Source organism: Amblyomma maculatum, chromosome 10 (assembly GCF_055883805.1).
Source record: "Amblyomma maculatum isolate TAMU_Amacu chromosome 10, ASM5588380v1, whole genome shotgun sequence".
Lineage (NCBI taxonomy): Eukaryota > Metazoa > Arthropoda > Arachnida > Ixodida > Ixodidae > Amblyomma > Amblyomma maculatum.
In genome coordinates, this window is record NC_139353.1 from 171,511,851 (window position 1) to 171,533,701 (window position 21,851).

General features: G+C 45.1%; 1 protein-coding gene across 1 annotated transcript; it reads left to right on the forward strand.

The window, feature by feature from the left end:
• The first annotated feature begins 14,380 nt into the window (after nucleotides 1-14,380).
• LOC146177946 (uncharacterized) lies at nucleotides 14,381-21,096 on the forward strand. The gene is made up of 2 exons (XM_084580669.1): nucleotides 14,381-14,817; nucleotides 18,981-21,096. Exon 2 carries the CDS (start codon nucleotides 18,985-18,987, stop codon nucleotides 19,273-19,275), a length of 291 nt encoding a protein of 96 aa, XP_084436795.1. The 5' UTR covers nucleotides 14,381-14,817; nucleotides 18,981-18,984; the 3' UTR covers nucleotides 19,276-21,096.
• The last annotated feature ends 755 nt before the right edge of the window (nucleotides 21,097-21,851 follow it).

A 21,851-nucleotide genomic window follows, 5' to 3' on the forward strand; every position in this document is an offset into this window, starting at 1 on the left:
CTATTTTTTGCCAGTGCCGGTTGTTTGGAATTTACTTTTGCAGAAGAATCTTCAAAAAAGGCTTCTCAAATACATATTGTCAACAAGTTTGTTTGCTGATTGCTTTTACTTTTGTAAAGGGAGTGCAATACAAATTCGGACTGGAGAAGCATGGGTTCTTCATACATTCAGCATGTGCATTCACTATTGAGTGTAGGGATTTGTAGTTTGTGCTCATTGTCCTCAATTCTGCATGTAAGTTCACACAATAGTCTGCTTTGAGAGCATTTTTTTTCTAAATTTTAAATTTTACAGGAAACTGGGGAGAGGGTGAATTGTTGAAGGCTTGCATTTTCTACAGCACTATAAGAAACAGCTAGAGATGGCACATAATCGGTGGAGTGGTAAAGGAGTAAAATTTAAAATTCTATAAAAAATTTTAAAATTTTAATTCTCTTCAGCCCACTGACTTTGTGCCATCTCTAGCTGTGTTTCATTGTGTTGTACAAAGTGCAAGCCTCCATCAATTCGCCTTCTCCCCAGTTAACTGTGTAATTTCATTGAATTTAGAAAAAAAAGCTCTCACAGCAGAGCACTGTGTGACCTCACATGCAGAATTGAGGACAATGAGCAGAAACTGCAAATCGTTACACATCTAAAACAAGAATAGAGACGTTCTAGCCAAGAGGGTTTAAAGATGTCTGCTAGCACAGCTATAGCAGAACTACAGCTAGAAGCAATGTCTAGAACGAGTATAAAAATTTTCTAGGCGAGAAGTTTTCAAGACTTCTACTGGCGTAGCGTTAGCAGAGCTAAATCGGAGCTACAGGAAGGCTTGTAGCTCTTGGGTCTACAGAACATCGCAAATGAGACTTCTTTTAGAAGTGCCCATTTCTTGGCCTAGACATATTCTAGATGTCAATTAGCTCTTTTTGTGTTTCGTGGGAAGCGCGCACATTTTTTTCAGATTCAGACCATGCAACTCTCTGTTGCGGAATCTTTTAGACCTAGAATAAGCAGGTTATTTGTGCGGGACCTATTGGATACATCTTCAAAACAGGCCTTAAGATAGGCAATATCACTGGATAAGGTGTCAACACAGGGTAATGCATTCGGAGTACGAGCATTTGCAGTCTGCCGTAAGGAATGCAAGTCGGTCTCTAGTGCAGAGAAACTGCCCAGGAAGCCTTGCAAAAGACGTACTACAGCACTCTGCTGTTGTTTGAGCATGTGGAGTTCCTGAAGAAACTGCGTCTGACGTAGTTCCAGACGTTCCAATACTGCGTAAATCCCAGCAACAGCTTCGCTATCCGAACTCAACTGAGGAGCATTGTAATCGGGACCGGGGTTGCATTCAGCGTCACCAGATAATAACAGTAAAATTTGAAATAGGAGACCATGACCATACTTCCACATAGCAGCACACTTTTTCATACCACAAAGCAGGCCGTCGGGGCACGACACCGCAATAAAACATCGATTGGAACTGCAATAGCATACAGCGGGAAATCGGTAACCAACCTGAGCAAGAAACAGCGGTGAGCGCATGGCGGCTGCGACGTCGTGCCCCAGCTGGCTGGCTTGAAACTGGCGAATAAATATCCGCCCCTCGAAGATAGTCCTGCTCGTGCATCCGTGTTGCCAGATCACCAGCGCAGTCGGAGCCAAACTGGGAGGCAAATGCAGAGGCGAGACGCAGCAACTTGCTATCGAAGCATCATCGGCAACAATCGAGCTGATGTTGAAATGGATAGGCGCATGATTGAATGCCTCATCCAGTGATGATGGATCCACGGGATACCAAGAGAAGAGGACGCAGGACAGCACCTGAGCAAGAAACAGCGGTGTGCGCATGGCGGCTGCGACGTCGTGCATCTCTCCCAGTGAAGCAACCGGTTAGTACAGGACACATGTCCGCTTACCCCATCATGTGCGAAAGAAAAGCACGAATTGAAAATTACGAGCGCTGCGACGGAGAACAACAACGAGAGAGTAAAGACAAGGACAGGCGCTCGTAATTTGCAATCATGTACCAACTAGCTCAACTTTCCGTATTACTAAACGCACGAATAGTTCTGATCTCCAGGCAGAACACGCATACACCGATGCACGTGGTGTAGTCAACACTCACTTTCGACGGGAACCTAAACAAGATGTCAAAAATTTAAGCGCAACAGAGACAACACGCAGACAAGATAGGAAACGACTTGCGCTACTTGCAACACTCTATTGGCGTGAACGAACAGCAGTATATATAGCACTGGGAGGCGAGAGGATATGAACAATATGTGACTGTTCATGCGCGAGAACTCTGCAGTAGCATAAAAAGGTACACAGGTGATTTGGCTGAAGCTAAAACATATCTAAAAACTTACATTTGTTTTGAAACATCACGATCGAAGGATGCTAACACATACACTCCCATTCTTAATTATATGTTGGGCTTCTATCAGTTCACGAGCGATAGTGTCGTTACTTTTACAGACTATTCTGGTGTTCTGAAGCCTTCCCTTACAAGCCTTCTTTTCTGTCCCGCAATCCTTGCAATGGAGCGGCAGATTCGAACCTGTACCATTCTTGAGTGACAATTTGTGTTCTCTTAAACGATCGTTAATGCACTGCCCCGTTTGTCCGATATAAACTTTTCCACATGTCAGTGGGATGCTATACACCACCCCAACCGCACAATTCACAAACTGGTTAACAGGCTTCGTTTGACACACTTTTTTCACCCCATTTTCAGGATCAGTCATTCGGCACAATGAAGCGAGTTTCTTAGCGGCAGAAAAAACAACGGGAACTTTGTATTTGGCAGCAACATGCTTCAGATTATGTGCAACTTTATGGGAATACGGAATTACCGCTGGTCTGATTCTCTTTTTTGAAGTTACATCTTCGTCTCTTGTTCTGTTTCGTTCTTTTTTCACCTTCTTTAATAGTGCTTCGCTCACAGAGCTCAAAACCGACAAAGGAAAGCCTGCCTGTGTTAGCTTGCGGATCTGATCGTCAAAGCTTTCCTGCGCTTTGTGTCTGCACGACGTTTTTAGAGATGAATTTAAGCACAGCGTGGCGTTGGCTCGTTTTACTGTCTTGGAATGCGAGGAGTCAAACGGTAACAATTCTTTGCGGGCACGGGGGCAGTAGTTCCAGCAGGCGCCTTCGTCAGTAATGGTGATGTTAATGGTTGTTTCCCTTTGGGAGCTCAAAAGTAAAATCTAAACAACTCGCGTGATTTTTAAAATCAGCTAAAACATCCTCCACAATCTGTGGGTATAGTCAAAGGTGACTGTTTTTTGAGAGCAATTAAAAAAAATCATCTACGTCCCTAAAATTCTTCAGAACTGTGTGCTCGTCAAATGCACCTGATAGGGCTTTGTCAATACCCGCAAGAAATTGTTGCACAGTATCGGTGCCACGCAAGACCCAATACATATTCCGTTCTTCGGTAGATAAGCCTGATTCTGGAACGAAACAGTCGTGAAACACAGATATAATTCTAATAGTGAACGGAAGTTGTCAAGCGATATCCCCGCGGAATTCTGATAGGCGACCGGGCCGTTTACTTAAATGCAGGGGAAGACGGATGCCGGCAACTGTTTTTGTGGGATAGAATAAAACAGGTCGACCACATCCACTGAAAATAAGTACCCCATTGGATCATTGTCACGCAATCATTCAGTGATCTCGAAGCTGTTCCGTACAGAAAAAGGGTCATCCACCACATAAGTAGTTAGCTGTTTCAACAGGAATCTGCCCCGTTCTGCCAAGCACCGCGTTCATTAACTATGCATGAAAGGTACATGTTCTTTGTGAATCTTAGCGGTAAAAAACGCGTTTAAATTATTGCTCTTGCAGTCACTAATGCCTTTACCGAGCTTCAGTAAACCAAGTTCTTTACACAAAGAAATAGCTCGACATTTTACCTTGGCTGGATTCAATTTTGTCGCCTTGAAATTCCGGTGAATGGCTTGTATTGCTTTTTCGCTAAACATCCCCGACGACATGGCGACAAAGCCGCCTTCTTTGTCGGCTTGCTTGAACCGAAGGTCCCTGAAGAATTTCACGACACGCTTTGTTGGCGTTCTAGGACGGCGTCCGGTGTTAGGAACAGTCCTGATGAGGCTATCAAACCCATCTAACAGACATCTTTCCTTGTCCTCTTCATCGGCTTTGTTGGCCAGTCTTCGGTTTAGAGACAGCAGCTCGTGCTCCGGAATGCTCGTTCCACGCTGTATTTTGGGCCTTTCTTGAGGGTATCGATGATGTCTTCCGGGATGCAGGCTCCACCTAGAGCGAAAGCCACACCCACAACTTGGGTTTCTCTGCCCTTCTTTGGTAACGCCTGAAGCGTCCTTCGCCACAAAAACTCTGTGGTCTGATCCACCAGCTTCCTACACTACTGTAGTTTCACGACGGCGATGCTCACGGGAACCCGGGAGAAGCAGATCCAACGAAGTCAATCCTTAAGCAGGCGCACCTGCCACCTTATATGTGATTCTTCAAGCCTACCACAAGCTTCTGTGGTAATTAACCTCATTGCTCTTACGACGTGCCGTGCGAGAGTTCTCGGATACAGCATAAAGAAGGGGCTCGTACCACCTGAAATCGCCGCATTTTTTGTCGTCGCCAAGCCATCTCTCGATAATGTTTAAAGAATGTGCCGGATTCTTCGGTCAGAGTTATGGCTGCTTAGGGATTGGCTTCGATCGATTAGCTTCTCCCGTGAGCATCGCCGTCTTGAAGCTACACTCGTTTAGGAAGCTGGTGGATCAGACCACAGAGTTTTTGTGGAAAAGGACGCTCGCCATTTTGGGGAAAGTCGCTTCATGCCGTTACTGCGGAGTGTCCGAAGCAGTTGTGTTGTGCGCTGGGCGATTGAAATTTGATCAGTCGCGAAAACTAGCATGCCAGACTGCTGTGTTCCATTGTGTGCAGGCTCGGCAAAAAGAGGCGTCACATGTTTTCGTTTTCCACGGAATGAGGAGACGGAGGGAGGCTAAAGTGAAGCGTGAAGACTGGACTGCGAATGACAATGCGAAGATCTGCGAGGTAAGCCACAATAGCTGTGCTGCTTTCATGCATCCCTAAAATTTGTTTTGAGGGAATAGGTGCACATCGATTGTGTAAAAAGGTCTGGCGCAGACAAAGGCCCCTAGAAAGATGACACACACAAGCGCTTGCGTATGTGTGCGTGTCGTCTTTCTTACGGCCTGTATCTATTTATGCGCAAGGGTTTTACAAGATATTTTTTGTACTCGTCGAAAGCAGTTACCCACTTTCGTTTGGAATCCTATTTTCTCACGCAGCTTCACCAATCTGCTTGTAAGCACGAGCTTTGTGCGGTTTTGCCTTCACCAATCTAGAATTGTGCGCAACAGAGATTTTGGTCTGCCTTCTTCAACGTCGAAGCAGGTCGAAGCATCGTTATAAACCTGAATATCGCACTCGTTGGATCGCATTGCCTGGCATTGGGAGTAGCTCTTCATGCTTTTGAACGGCAAAACTTGAATTTTTAGCGTGCGTGAGGACCTATGAGCTACATAAATGGACAATTACGTGTACTACATTATAGTAACTCTAGAAAATTTAATGTAACTTTCAGTGAGTGACACTCGACTTCAGTATCATTCGCGGATTGTCACACAATAATCTCTGTTGACCGTGGATTTACCATTATATGTTCACAGCAAGGAGGTTATACAGAACTTTTGGAGTGGTGATCCCCCATAGACGCCAATGCGAGCGGGTGAAGCCGGCTAAGCCAGCGGCGGCCATGTTGCAATGGGCAAAAAGCACGCGGCGCCGGCCAATGAAAGCGCATCGCGCGCGTTTCGCGAGCACTTCAGAGCATATGAATTTAAGAAAATCCTAATGAAATCATCTTGTCGTCAAATTCCATTGTTTAGACTGGCAATTTCTTTTTTCATACGCCTTACGTGGCGATAAGAGTGGATGTAATCGGGGCCGAGCTATTCTAATCTTCTCCACATTTTGTCACTGCTTCTTGGACCAAAAAACACTTCTGCGCTTATATTTTAACCGAGTGAGACCCGCGTTAGTTCGGTTTTACATCGTTTTGCGTAGTTTACCATTTCATTTTGAATTCCACTCGTAAAGACCTTTTAAACGATATATGACGATGTTGTAGCCTAAAGTTAAATGCTAATTGAATCACCTAATTAAAGCTCATTAGCTAATACCAGAAAATCATACAGTGCAATATCTCGTTCTCGATACAAGCTATTCAACGATATATGACTTGAGGCTGTAGCGGAAAGTTGAATTCAATACAAAGAGCCTATTTATTCATTTTTATTTCCTTTTATTATTAATGACAATTAAGACTACAAGTCTAGTGCAGTTATACTCGGCCTATGCTATTCAAAGACGCAACACTTGAGGCTCTTATAGTCGACATAATCAACACAGCATATTTATACACACTGTATAAATGCGCTGTGCCGTAGGATTCAATAAGGCTGCTCATTTATATATAAATTTTTTTTTTTCAGAACGTTTCCAGCTGAAGTTTTATCCGATGCGATCCAAAAGAGAGTGAAGATATCCAGACAAGTGCAAAGTAATGTAGAGCTGCAAATGGGGCGTTATATATGGGAGGACCTCTTGGCGATACCTCCTTCTTGCTCCTTGCAAGATGGCGGACGCGCGGTTTCACTTTTCGCGCACCGCCTCCACTTCAAAAGTTCTGTATAACCTCTTTGGTTCACAGCCACGCCATGAAAATGTGTAGAAAGTTGAGCCTGGTATTTGTCAAAGAAATCCACCATTATGCCGTTTCGACCGCTCCCCTTTACACTGGACCTTGAAAGCTGGTGGCAACTGCCGAGGCTTCGGATTCACGCAGAATAAAGGCCATTCCCTCGCTCCTTTTCGTTGAAAAAATGATACTATGGAGAGCGACGGGGGGTGTATCACCTCCTGGTCACTAGTTTTGTCGACAGAGTAGGAAATTAAATGCAGTTTGTGAACAATTATTTTGGTTGCAAAAAAAAAAAAAACCTTCCGTCAGTCGACCGTGCTGAAATTTGGCAATTGAGCTTTTCGCAAGTACATTTTGCGAAACATAGATAAAGGTCCTCTGGAGTTTTTGTTTTGTTTTTCAAATTATACTCGGGAATAGTTTTTCACGAGGTTTGTGCGATTCGCAACACTATCAAAAGTTAGGTCCTCATGAAAATTAAGTCTTTTTAAATATATGAATGGCAGTACGACCAGTCGCAAGGAAGCTTCTCTCGTGAACTGGCAGGTGTAGCGGCGTCTTCTTGTGAAAGCGGTCGTGAGGAAGCAAGGTGCTTGGGCAGTACAAAAGTTCATCTCAAATGCAGCTTTTCCTTCCCTGTATAATTAATTACGCATCGTTAAGCGATTGCATTGCACCCCTGTTATCCGCGCAAGTACTCGTCTGAGGTTAAGCCAAATTTAGGTTAAGCTAAATTTGACGGCGTGAAACTCGAATTTGTGCTGTCACTTGTTTGACATCCACGGAAAAATTGCGTGATTGTATACATGTAATTATCGTATTGCTTGCATATCGGAGCTGTCTATTGCGGCACCTACGGCGGAATGGTGGTGCACGTGGCGGCCCACAAGGCGTCCGCCATTAACCGGGATGCCTCGGACCACTGTGGCAGGAGGCCGAGGCGGTACGAGCTAGAATGGTTCGCGACCCAGAATTCGCCACCCTCATCATCTGGGTGGACGCACCAGCCGCCCGGAGCCCCTCCTGCCTTGCCTGGAGCCCGCGGGAGATTTCTGGGCATAGGAGGAAGCGACGGCCCTAGAAATTGACCTGCTAGGGGACCCTAGCACCCGCTACCGCTCGCAGAGGCGAGCGGTAGCGGCTGAAGCGTGCGCAGTAACTGGAGACCACGAGGGGGGGAGAGGGGGAGGGGGGGTTGGTAGGGTACACGCCACGGAAGGAGCGCGCACTGCACCGGCTGCGGAGCTGGTTGGTACGAGAGACAACCATAGCGAAAGAGACAACGACGACGCGAAACGCAGGAACAGTCGTCAAAGAGCTGCGCTCTAAAAAGTTTACAAAGAACACAGTTACAGTTGTCTAGGGGACAGACCAAAAGACAAGTAAGTGCCTGACGAAGACATTCAAAGCAGAAGGCACACACTCAGTGCATAACTCATAATCGGACATGGTGAAACGCCTTAACGGTGACGAACGAAAAAGCACAAAAAATAACTAGATGAGTGAATAGAATGGCTACCCTCGAGTGACAGCAGGTAAAAAACGATGTTCTTTTTGCAAGCTTTCAAAGACTTGCTTTCATAAATAATGTTTAAAGCAGGATGATGGTCATTTAAAAATTGGAAATTCTGTATGTGAGCTTCTTGGTGCGGCAGTTATTGCGAATTGTTCCTTTGTTGAAATTTGTGTGTCGCGTGTTGTAGTTTTGTACTTTGGCGATGTACTTGTGGTAAAATGCGGCAGGATTGGAATGTATTTCTAAGTAAGCGACTAACGCTGTCTTTTTTTTTATGCCATTCCATACGGTAGCAACTAGTATTTTCTAAACAATGGTTGAGTATGGCTGAGATGAGGTGCATAATCTATCAATGGTATAAATTTCTTTTGGAGTAAGTATATGCGTTCTAAGATTGTTTTACGAGCTGTGTCCCAAACAAGAAGACAGAACCCAAAACGCGAATGAACCATAGTGTAATATAGTTGTTTTTTCAGTCAGGTCGGCAATAGACCCTTACGTCTGTGTATAATACCGATAGATTTAGATATATCTTTACGTACCTTATCAATGTGAGATGACCAGACTATAAATGCTCATGAAATATGGCGCCAAGAAATTTGTGGTATGACACGTTCGATAGCTTCGCCGCGAACGTGATTCACTGCTTCTTGTCTGGTCTACTTGTTACGTGCTCAGAAAACAATGCACTTGGTTTTCTTTATATCTAATTCCACTTTAATAGCATGTAGCCATGCAGAGATATTTTCCAACCATGTATTGGCATCTGCCTGCAGAGCATCCAGATCTTGTCCCGAGAAAAATACATTATTGTCATCAGCATACAATATTATTTCTGGTCACGTTAACTATATCGTTTATACAAAGCGATAATAACGGTGGCCCATTCCTTGCGGTACTTCATTATGTATTTCACCTGTACTTGATTTCGCATGGGTGATATCCGTGTACGGCTGTCGATTTGACAGGTAACTTCTTATTAGTGTGTGAGTGACTCTTCGAATGCCGTATTTGGATAATTTGTGAAATAATAATGGGTGCTTAATGGAATCGAAAGTTTTTTTAAAGTCTAAAAGTATTCATATTGTGTACATTTTCTATTCAAAAGTTTCTAATATAGTATCCTTGACATTTATTAGTGCCATTTCATTTATTTCATCCTTAAGAGCACGAGGGCATTGCATTACATAAGGAGGGGCTACAGTTGGGGTAAATACAATCTTGATGAAGGCAGGCACAATTAATACAAACACTACAAATTGTAAAAGGCAAGAAAAATAAAATAAATAAAGAGCATCAAGGTATCCGTGGGATCATGCAGAAAAAGCAAGAAATGCATGTGCGGCGGCAAGCAAAGTTGAAAGCCAATGAATGATTGATGGTTGGTTGGTTGGTTTGTGGGGTTTAACGTCCCAAAGCGACTAAGGCTATGAGAGACGCCGTAGTGGAGGACTCCGGAAATTTCGACCACCTGGGGTTCTTTAACGTGCACTGACATCGCACAGCACACGGACGCCACTCCGTTTCGCCTCCATCGAAACGCAGCCACCGAGGTCGGGTTCGAACCCGGGTACTCCGGCACAGTAGTCGGGCGTCTTACCACTGCACCACCCCGGCGGGGTTAATGAATGATTGATGATAGCACAGATGAATTGCTTACACATCTTGGAAATGATAGCGAGTTTTGTGCGAAATGATTTGCGATCGTCGCATGAAACTATGTCGTTAGGTAGGGCATTCCAGAGAGTAATCGCATCGGGGGAAAATGAACTGTTTATAGCTGAAGTGCGGCTCCTAATACCTGCTATGGGGAGGCTGTGGCTTAGGCGATTGGACTTTCTGAGCGGTGGTTGCAGCAAAGGGTGTCTGGAAGCAGGGTGGTAAAAGAAGCTGTGCAGTAGGCAAAGACGGCAGGTGAGTGGGCAGGGAGGTAGAGCGTTTAAGTGCAGTGATGCTGATTTCTTTGGAGTATTCAGAAGTGATGAAGCGGGTTGCACGATTTTGGATCGCTTCGAGTTCGGCGGTGAGGTAGGCTTGAGATGGGTGCCAGATTGATGATTCAAATTCTAGTTTGGGACGGACGAAAGTTTGAAAAGCCAGTTTTTTCACTTCCGGGGATGCTGATTTGAGGTTTCGCCGTAAATAATCTAAAACTCGTGAGGCATCAGAACATATTGTTTGGACGTGATTGATCCAAGATAATGGAGAAGAAAGATGTACTCCAAGGTACTTGTATGGTGATGTTTCGCCAACCGGGGTAGCCTTGATGGTGTATAAATGCTGGATCACAGTTTGTTTGCGGGAGAACAACAATAGTTGGCAATAGTCCAGGTTCGAAGGCATGAGCCAAGATTCACACCATGTCGCATCAATATCTTTTTGTAGTAGGTGGCTATCGGGGAGATGACGAATGAGACTGTAGATGACACAGTGGTCCGCAAATAGTCTAAGTTTGGTATCTATATTAACTGGGAGATCATTCATATAAATGAGCAAGAGTAGCGGGGATAAGCCGGCGCCCTGGGGGACACCTGATGCAACATCAGAAAGGGATGAGCGGTAGCCATTGCTTGATGTGAATTGCCTGCGTCCAAGGAGAAACTGATTGATCCAGGTTATTATGTTATCAGGGATACCTAGAGAGGAAAGTTTTGCGAGCAAGTGTGAGTGCGGAACACGGCCGAAGGCCTTGAAGAAATCTAAAAATATGGCGTCAATTTGAAAGCTTTCGTCCATAAAGTGAACGATGTCATGGTGAATTCAGCCAGTTGAGTTTCGCAGGAGTAGTGATACATTCTTTAGCCACGTTCATAATTCCCTTGTGAGGCAAAGAGTAATATAAGTCTTCTAATCAATGCTCAAACCTGAACACAAACCAGGATTATACTATGCTTCAGGAAAAAACGGACAATGTGATAAATTTCCTGAAGCATAGCAATCCTGGTTTGTGTTCAGGTTTGAGCATTGATTAGAAGACTTTTATTACTCTTTGCCTCACAAGGGAATTATGAACGCGGTTAAAAAATGTATCACCAAGGAGAATGATGAAGTAGGTTTCATGGGTCATTGCGGAGTTTCTATTGATTCTTTCCTGGAACTGTTGTCCTTTTTTTTGAGATCAACATACGTAGGTTGGCGAGGCAATGTTTATGTACAGAAAAAGGGCATTTGTATTGGATCAAAGGTAGTGCCTGTGTTGAGCAATATTTTTTGGGGTGAAGTTTATAGACAAATTAGTAAACATGTCGATGGTTTGGTGATACGTATTTTCCGATAAGTTGACGATTTTTTAGTTCTAATGGAAAAAGACAACTTCAACATGAGAATGGTGGACGTCTTAATGCTGTTTCGGGAGTGTGCAAAAGGTTTGTCTTTCACTTTTGAAGTGCCGTCGAACGATACCCTCCAGTTTGTGAGCATAAAACTATTTTTCAAACGCGACCACTTATGTTTCATGTACCCCCCGAGGTCCCAAAAGCAGGTGTTAAGCTATTCTTCTGGACACTGAAAAATTGTAAAAAATGGAATTGCTAGTACTTGCATTCGCTCAAGCTTGCTGAGCTCATGAATTCATTGCATTCCTGATAGTGTATTGCTACAGGTTCGTAGGCTAAAAACTGCAGGATTCCTGGATTTGGTTATTTCGGCAACATGTGAAAAGCTTTTGCGGATGATTAGGAAGGATTTTCCGGTTAGAATAAGGAACAGCGCACAGAAGAAAAAACTAGCAGTGATTCCATACATGCATAAGATTGCACATAACATTTAAAAAAATGTAGCAGGGTGATTCGAAGTTAATGTTGTTTTTTCGGCGCCGCATAAGTTGGGCGGGCTCTGCTGCGCTATCTGTAACCGCCAGGAAAAGCAAAAGAAGAATAACCCGTTTGAATACCATGTTTCTCATAGGTCGAGATTAGTAGATTGCGCCTGCGCTGTCGTGTACGAAATTCCACCATCATGCAATAAGGTATACATAGGTGAAACGCGTCGGTGCATAAGTATTCGTCTGCGTGAACACCTCAATTCGATGTCGGACACACGATATTCTCACTTGAAAGATCATTGTAAGTAATTTTGTCCTGGCAAATTAAGGGCTTATTATTAGGCAATAGTTTAACCTAGTAGTCCTGAGTGATGGTTGACAAATATATTTATCGCGCGGTAGGTCAACTTTGTTACTGTACATCATGCAAAAAAACTTGAGTCTGGCGATCTGTTTTCGCACAACCTCTAACTTGAGTTTGGTCAACACAGGTGTCACGGAAAAGAACATACGATAATCGGATGGAATAAATCTGCAAAATGCCTTAGTAATATGCTATAAAGGTGGCATAGAAGGGATCCGTACTCTAGAACGGGCCGAACAAGCGTACGGTATCCTTCCATCTTGACGGGCATTTTTAAGCAAATGCTTTGGTGGATATTTGATTCACGTGCTTGTCCTAAGTGAGGCCATTTTTAGTTTTTAGGCCTAAGTATTTGGCAGGCGAAACTGGCTGAATAGATAGCAGTAGGACAACTGGCTCTTTTTTCTTGTTATTGACAATGATACTGTTTCTTGAAAGACAATTTGCATCCAACGCTGTTCGCACCAGTCCCCAAGCTTACACAGGTTCTAACATAATTTGCTGCGTTGCAGATCATTAAACTGCCATGAAATTTCATCAAAATGAGGAGGCAACTGAGGAGAATATGCAGTGCAAATTTTGAACACGATGCGAACGGTCAGAAAACATGGAAGTTTCCCGTTAACGCCCAGTGACGTTGCACTATTGCGCCTCCATCAAAACGCGACTGCCGCAATCGAAAGTTCGGTGTAGTAGTCATTGCAGCGAGCACGGTAAGGATGCCATACTACAAATACGTGCTCGAAGATTGATAAAACAACAAAGCGATTTGAGACAGTTCTTGCAGCTGCGTGGCTTGTTATACGCTACGGAGGTCGTCATTATGAGACTAATTATGTACCTTGCTGGACAACTGCCCTTCCCACTAAGTAACCTGGTCTGTGCCAGGTGTTATTACCTTACCATCTTATACGTATCCGAGGACTTGTTGAAATCATGCGACCCCCCCTCTAATTTTGGACGATCGGTGGTTAGGATGGTCGAATGCTGAACCGAAGGACATATGATCCGATTTCGGCAACTGTTCGATAGAAGCGCCTTTCTGCTGAGTGATAATCTAAACTTAATTCCGAAGCCCTCCACTACAGCGTCATAATCTCAGTCGATTTAAGACGTTACACAGTACAAGCCAACCTACTTTTGCCTCACCTTGGAATCCACTGTTTTTCACTTAAAACCCATCGGTTATTTTCCTTCCACTTTGAACACTTTCTCCATAAGAGTGTATGAAGTATGCCTCCTTGGGAAGGGGACGGTGCTGTCCCAAGGCCCATTCACCCTGGATATTCTTGGTGTTTTCCCTCGTAGGCCTCCAAGCGATGGGATCACTTGTCGAGATGGTGCTGCCCGCACCTTGTCCCTCCTCTCCTGCTCGTGTGGCTACGCACATACACTTCCGCTTTCCATGGTAGTCACGGACATTTCTTACTCGAGAATAGCTCTGTAAATCTTGACTGTCTGTATGGTAGCAGTCCTGCTTTTTACGAAAAGCTTTGGGAATCTTGACTATTTTTTTACGATGTCAGTCCTGCCTTCGACAATGCGGTTCCGCTCCAGAGTTCTTCTGTCAAGCGAATGATTGTCCTCGCTTCTTCGACTTGGAATGGCGCTACAGCCAAATGAGTGTGACGCGCCCAGTGCTGAACCGCATCCGAGGAGAAGCGCGCGCCCCTGATGGCGTTGACATTGTGCGGCGACCACTGAATGGCACCTGATCGCGCTCCGTGTCAGGGACCGCGCGCAGCACGGCCCTTACCGAATTCCCACCGGCCCTGGCTACAATGTAAGAAAAACAAGGGGTCTTGCTTTTTTTGAAGGATATATTTAACCGCCAGCTAAGAAGCGAGAATAGCGTACGGCCCAAAATAAGCTCGGAGCTTGAAAGCCGGTTAAGGACAGCGTGACGTTCTCGAGCGGTTGTTTTCGTTCCGGAATGGCGGTACATGCTGCGCGACGCCGAGATAAGAGGCCGCCCGCGGAGACGCTGTCCAGAGCTCGGAAATACCGGTCGCGTGGCAACTGACACCGCCAGAAATGCGGCTGTTTACTGCGCCTTTCCGAAGTTGTTGGCGGCTGAAGATTGGCATCGCTCAAAACTGCCTTCGAGTGCAAGCGCTTTACGCAGTCCCGTTAGGAGTGACCGGCGCTTGTACACTTCTAATGCCGCGCCGTCGACCCAACAAAAGGGCCCGCTTTGTGAGCTCAGGTCAGAGGTATGCGAAGCACGGGCAAACAAGAGTTTGGACGGCCCGCTTACGCGAGCGGCGTTCCCTGCCATTGGAAGTATTACAATACCGCGCGCCCCGCCAGACGTCACCTATGACGCGTCCAAGAAGGGAGGGAGGCTGTCTCCTCGTTCATAAGCCACTCCACGGCTGGCATCCGGGCAGAGCGGCCAGCGGTCGGTGTCGTGCGATAACTCTTGTCGAGGCGCTCCTTTGAGGAGAAATCGCAACGCGTAGGAAGAAAAACAGGTAAGCACGCGACGAGCGCATTGCAACCCTTGCGAGTGCGGAATGCGGAAGTCGTAGATAGTTACTTCTTTCCATTGCATTCTTGCGAATTTGTTTTGTAAGTTTGATCGACGTGAACTATATATATTACGAGATTATGAGAAAAAGTGGATAATGCAGTAAATAAGAGTGATATCAGGACCTTGGATGGGCTTTTCATTATGGTGATGGCGTTTAATTGCAAATGCTTAAAACAATCAATGATGCCTCACGGCGAAGCTGTCAGTCCACCTTTCTTACAGTTGCTGCTCAAATATTACATAAATATCGCTAGAATTTCCTCGTAGCACAAGACCGTGCTACTTTGCCCTTTTGCGTTTGCCCTGCAGTGGGTACAGTCCGGCTGATGATATTTCCGCAAAGAAAAAAGAACAGATGGTCAGGCCCCGCCGGTTGAAGCTATGTGCGGTCACTAGACAGCTGTCGTCACACATGGGTGTGCCTACATGGGGCTGCTTCTCAAGTGGACAGATGTACTGGTCGGTGCCTGGTCGATTAGTATCTATGATCATGGGATCGGGGTCGGGGCGGAATGCGTCCAAACCTCGGTGGTGCAGTAACACGTGGCTCAGAAAAATGCTCATTGCATAGGTATGGCTTTAGCGTACTCTGAGACTCCGCCGCGGCGGAGATTGGACTAACTTGACGAGGTAACAGGGCCACGCAAATAAAGAACAGCGATGTGCCCAAATAGTAGTTATGCTAATGCATTAAGACGTTATGCTAATTCACTAGGCCGTTTCTTAAAATATCATTGTTAGCTATGTGTTATTCGCTGTGAAGGAGTAGCGTTGGAAATATCTAAAGCTTTAAGAGTATAGTTTAAACTAAATGAACCCAGTTTGAAGTGACGGCACTGAGGACTTGTGCTCAGTGAGCGGCCATCCGTGCTGTATACCTCGTTAAAATTGTCTCTCGCATCATGGTTATACAGTGCAAAGAAGCTGACCTTCAGGCCATCCGTGTTATTCGGGCAGGTGTTTCGTTTTAGCAGGGTGCATCACGAAGCTTGGATAGCGTCGTCGCAGCCATCGCGAAAGGCTGGTGCGCACTCATGGCCGAGTCGCCGGCAAGACAGGATGTGTCATTGTTTTACTAGGAGGAGCCATGTTGGATCGAAGGTACTAGGCAAACGTGACTTGCACCGCGGCAAGGGGGTTTCGGATTACGAGCACACAGCAAAGGAGATAAGCACATCATCGCGTGTCAGAGTACTGGCTTCTGAGGAATTACATGCGTCTTTCATCGAAGTCAAGATGTGCAGCTTGCTGCTAATGAACGCTGTGATGGGCAATTAGTTAATTATATGCCTCGCACTCCCAAATGCTGTGGCAAATATATAGCCGAATGTAAGGAAAGAGGGATCTGTAATATCCATGTATCAGTTAATCACCTTGCGCAAGTAAGAACTCTGTCTGCTATTACTGAAACGCATTAGTTGGGTGAAAGGCAAATATGAAACAACACTTTCCAGCCGCAAATGCTGCGATCTCTTGGGCTCTGCGTCCTCAGCCGCGAGCAGCCAATATCCATGGATCGATGTCCTTCATACAAAATACATGAATGCTTTTCTCAATTTAACCAAACATTTTTCAACTGCTCTAGCCTTAATAAGTCTAATAAGCATGCACCTGTATGGGCGATGTCCGCTCAAGCAATAACATTGATTTCTGCCCCCTTATTTATTACCATTCTCCTCACGCTTCTCGTGAGGAGGTAGGTTTTCGCATATATTTCCGATCAATATTCTATAGTCTTCCTCCTTAAAATGTGGCAAGGTTCAGCGGAATAAAAGCAAAAAAGGGTTCTTCAACAAATATAAGTGCCAAGCTTCGTGCGGTTCTTGTCAGAACCGTGAAGGATGTGGTGAAGAAAGCGGTTTCTCCCAGGTGTTAATCCTGGAAACGTGGTCGGCGATTGCCTAACGCCGTTGCCTGAGAGTAATAAGGGGCCACAGAGGGCCGCACTTCTGCAGGTTGCCATCAAAAAGAAAGCGTTCTGAGGATATCGCGTCGAATTTTTGTCCATTTTTATAACTCAATTAAATTTATTCTATTTTTCAAAAGGTTCTAAGACGCTGCCTGAACTAAAATCATTCAAAACACTTCCATATGGAAATATTTAGTTCATTGAGCCAGAAACGAGAGAGCCATTTCTGGCTACACTAATGCGGGCTCGACCGGGAAAGGCAGAATTGGTGCTGATAAAAGTGTATTCTAAAATGACACGTTTTGCCCCGCCCTCCTACATTTTGATTGAGACTGGTGACGGCAACACCGAAAACGACTTTGCTAAAGTAGGTAGAAGTGTGAAAACTTGTCTAACGTGTCAGCGTTGACGAAACAACTGCCTTTACGTCACGGTTTGAGGATGGAGGCGCCTGTATTCCATTTTTGGCCTTTCCCTACAGCGCGAAAGCTTTTCCTTCAAATGCGGTGATGTATAGCCTAACTGCTTTTCGGCATTTCTCCTCCTTTCGCCACTTCCGTGCTACGTGCTCGGCGCAGCGTGCGCTGTCGTCAGAGCGTCCTCGGAACCCGGGGCATGCGGAAGCGTGCACGAAGCTATTCGAGGAGCGCCATTTTTAGCCAGCTAGTATCCGCTCATGAATGAGTCAAGGACTCCGCTCTCCCGGGTGGTATGCTCACTCAATAACCTGTCAACAGTTCGCTTAGGTCGAAGAACGCGTTCCGAGTGCTGGTGGTGCCAAGTTGTTGCGCGACATTCCCTATCGGTGCCTCACCTGCTGTGCTGGGAACATGCTTAAAGAGATTCAACAGGATAGTTAAGAGGACGAGTTGGTGATACATTATCAAAAAAAAAAAAAAGCTGCGCGAATAAGCGGGGACAGCGCTTGCTCTTGTGGTTTATTCCTTTCGACCCCGTTTGTTTACGCTGTTCTTTTTTTTGGATAATGCTTAATGAATAAGCCAACGTAATTCTTTGTGTTTATACTCAGCAATAAACTTTCGGCGTTTTATTTGTCTACTTTCTGGTCCGTCAGACTTGTTTGTCCCGTTCCACATTGTTCGTTTCTTTTTTTAACATTTCGGACTTTTTTTTTTCCTTCGAGAGTTCTTCGTTCGCGCTGCATATTGTACAGGGAAATTTATCCATGACCCCATATCCCGTAGCGACGCAATCATACGCAGTTTATCTCAAATGATAACAATGAAGTGATGTTCGCATAGAAACACTGCCTAAGTAAGCCCTAACAAGTAACTATCTCATTAACGATTTTCACTGGGACATTGCCTTACCATCTTCAAATTAAAAAGGTTGTAAGATCCTGTTTGCTACCACCGCTAGCACGCATTAAAGAAGTGCACTAGGCAATGACCGCCTTGTAGGCAGGGACAAAATTATAAAGATGTCTTGCTGTTTTCAGAATGACCGAAAACCACGCTTCACGCATGATTTGCTCCCCGCTTTCACATTGACTGAGCATCAAAGGTGGTCGTTTTATTTATCTAGCTTGTAAATGGGAGTTGACCAGGTACCGTGGCTGGTGGAGCACAACTGGAATGTTTGCAATGTTTGGCTTCGTGGGATACCATAGATGAAAGCTTGAGGTTCATAATGTCACCGGTGATTCTCCGTATTTCTCTACAATCGTTGCTCGCCGAATCCCTTTTAACGATTCGAAAGTACACAGATATTACCTAAGTAAAATATACTACAGCTAGAACGCAAGTGCAACTGCGTGCCCAGTCCCTTAATGTAGGTTAGACCAATATAATTTAAGTAGGGAGCACTACAAATCTCGGACAAAAACACCCAAAACCGCAGCCAGATGAGCAGGTCTGCTCTGCCATCGCATTTATTGACATTGAAGTATAGATAAAATAAAATAACTAACGCTATGAGAATGACTTTACATATATATTTCGAATATTACACTTGGTTTTCCAGCAATAGTCTTGAAGTTGTAGTTGTCGTCTCTCTTGTGACTTTTTAACGCTGAAAATGGGTCTTTTTGTAAAACCAAAACTTCCTTAAGTAGCGGGCATCACTGTAGTACGTGATCTTCAAAAAGGATGCCATTGTGCGAAGATTTCCGGCTCTGCAGCGTAGTTGTCGCTATGTGTGAGACTGACATGGCCTTTTCCCTCCCACGTGCGCAGAGAGATGCAGCATCATATGGCGCCCATCTGCATCGTGCTGGCCGCGCTGCTCCTCGCGCGGGTGGCGTGGAGTCGACCTCCGCCCACCACCTCCACAATGGCGCAGCCGGTGACGCTTAGACACGACGAGATTGGCGACTGCCTCTGGGGCACGCACGTGCGTAAGCGATGCCAGGACTGCGCCGTGCTCACCAAGAGCTCCAAGGCGTACCGCATGTGTTGCTTCGACGACCCGGGAAACAGCACCGAGTCGGTGCGCGCGTACTGCGAGCGCCTGCTGGACTACACCGTGTGACAGGGGCGCGATGGCGGCCCAAGTTGGCATCCTCACGCTGGCCGTGATTGGCTGCAGGTCGACAGCTGCCCGTGTTTTGGCCACACCGCGCCTAGGGATCCTCTGGCAATGCCATCGTCGTAGCCGAGAAATGAGGCCCGCTTGCAACTAGTCCTGTTCGGTGTGGCGCTCATTTTACAAGAAGCATGTTTCATGCTCGCAGTTCTTGTCAAAATGTCTTTGCGGTCAGAGCCCTTTTTCTGCCTTGAATGAGAACGGTCGTGCATCGCACGTATTAACACCGGCAGTGGCCAGACACACTCTACGATACTTACCCTCTTGGCGCGGTATGTATTTAGTTTGGGGAAACAATGCAGCTATGAGATAGTGCCAGAAATCCGCTATGTTTGATAAGCATGTGCTCATAAGAGCGGAGAGTTGGGCTTCTTGGTTTACGATCATGTTGGGAACAGTGCTAACACAGGACGGAGCGAGAACACAACAAAGGCGTTGAGTTGTGTGCTCGCTCTGTCCTGTGTTGGCGCTTCTCCTAGCGTGAGCTGGCGCTCACCTCAGTTACAAAACGCATCATATGCATCCTCAATTTTAGAGGGTAGGAAGAAGTCAGCGGCGCACAAATGAAATAAAAAAGTATATTTTTGGCGGAAAGTAAAACTAATAAGTACCTCTTGTTACAGTCTCCCGTATTTGCGTTGGATATTGTTCGCGTAAGTTGCCAACATACGAGGTAGGATTTTGCCAAAGACCCCGAAAGCCGTTGAAGCGATTAGTGTCTCTGACGTGCTACTCTTATCCAGAAAGATTTCTTATCAAAGTATCTTAGAATGTTGTTCAGAGTCAAGAATTAATTGGACTGCAACGCTAAAAAATAATTTTCGAACAAGACCATTTTGCTGGTCAAGCCTGATTTTATATTACTGTTTTCTTTGTTCGAAAATGTGCGACGAATCGCCATTCTTTTCTTCACTTAGAATATGCATATAGTTTCTTACCGAGCAAATACTACCAGAGCTTTGCCTTTCAGGTTAGCTGTGTTTCACTCACGACAGAACTCTCAGTAAGTGTGCGAACAAAAAAAATGCGATTAAACATTTGCGGAGGTTCTTGAAGCCTGATGCGAAACTTTCTCTAGAAACATTATTTTTGTAAGATAAAGAAAAAATGTACTCATATCCTGTGTCACGTAGCCTTCTTGTTCCTTTTCGTCTGGAAGGCAATAAAATACTATTGTTTTACATTGTTGGCAGATCCAGTGACTTAGTGTACTCACAAAAAAAAAAAAACATATTTTTGTATTTATTGCTCATGAATGTTGTCACTGTGTCACCTCTTTGAATCAATGCAAGTAGCATAGTGTTTTATTGCATTCATCTTTTGTCTTTACCGAAACAAAGATCTTTATTTATTTTTATTTATTTTCATCATGTTCTTACTGCCGTGAGTTTCTGTTCAACTCATATAAAACATTGTGATAATACGTGGTACCAATAAAGGATCGCAAGAACACTTCGTTGCCCCCTGTAGTTCTTTTATTTCACTCAGTCGGCTGTTCGTCAACTACGTTGTTTTTTCGGTAAACTCTGCCTAGCAACAGAATTGTGCTTGACACAAGTCAGCAAACTAGAATTCTTGCCCAAAGTAAAAATGTGGAGCTGATCCTTGCAGGCGTAAAAAAATTTGTACATGCTGGCGAAGGAGTTTGTCAAGAAAACATTTGGGTGTCTTACTCCTGGTACTATACAGTTTTGTAGACTGTTAGCTTTACCACTTGCAAAAGTCGAAAGCTGATTTCATACATCGTCAGAATCTTCAGCTCGACCATCAAGGCTAAATTAGGACCTAGCTTGTCTATTTCTATTTTTTTCTTAGAAAATTAGGCATCATACAAGAAGCTGACTTCAGGGAAAGTGGATAACTGCACCTGAAGTTCCAAGAAAAAGCTCTTCAGAGCAGCCTTTTCAAAGGCCGCAAAGTAGTCTGCACATAACCATCGTCTGTGGCTGAGCACGTGCAGTGCTCAGCCGCGTGCACATGCAACCTACCGCGTGCACATGCAAACCGTCTGAAGACCAGGAGAGCGTTGAAGCCCTCTTTCAGAGTAAATGTCTATATACAGTGCGATTTCTGGATCGTTCAGTGGCGCGCGCTTGTTTTTTCGCTTTGCTATTTGCAGGAGTTTACTCCGTTACTACTCCGAATGTGTAGAAAGAAGTAAACCACTGACTGTGAATGGATGACCGGGAAGTGATTGTGAACAATGAAATTGCTAGTGTGCTCCTGGCAGGAAAGGTATGATGTGTTGGCAACGTGTCTTCTTGTGGCGTCCTAAATGTGCCTTCCCCTGATGTCATCGCAACCATTGCTTATGTAATTACAGCGCCTACTGCTGTACACAACGTTTTCTTCTGATCAAGCACGCCCAGAGAACAGGCCTGACGGCAATCCATTACGAATCTCACCTTCACACTGCCAAGTTCCTTAAGCGCAAAGGCACTCTCGTGAAACTAGCGCTCTTGTCTTTGCTAACCGTTGGAAAACCAGCTTCGACTTTGACAAGTTCAAAGAAAAAAAGTGCT

Bases quoted from the DNA above. Each gene is read 5' to 3' on its own strand.
- LOC146177946 (XM_084580669.1), top strand. From the start codon at position 18,985: ATGCAGCATCATATGGCGCCCATCTGCATCGTGCTGGCCGCGCTGCTC.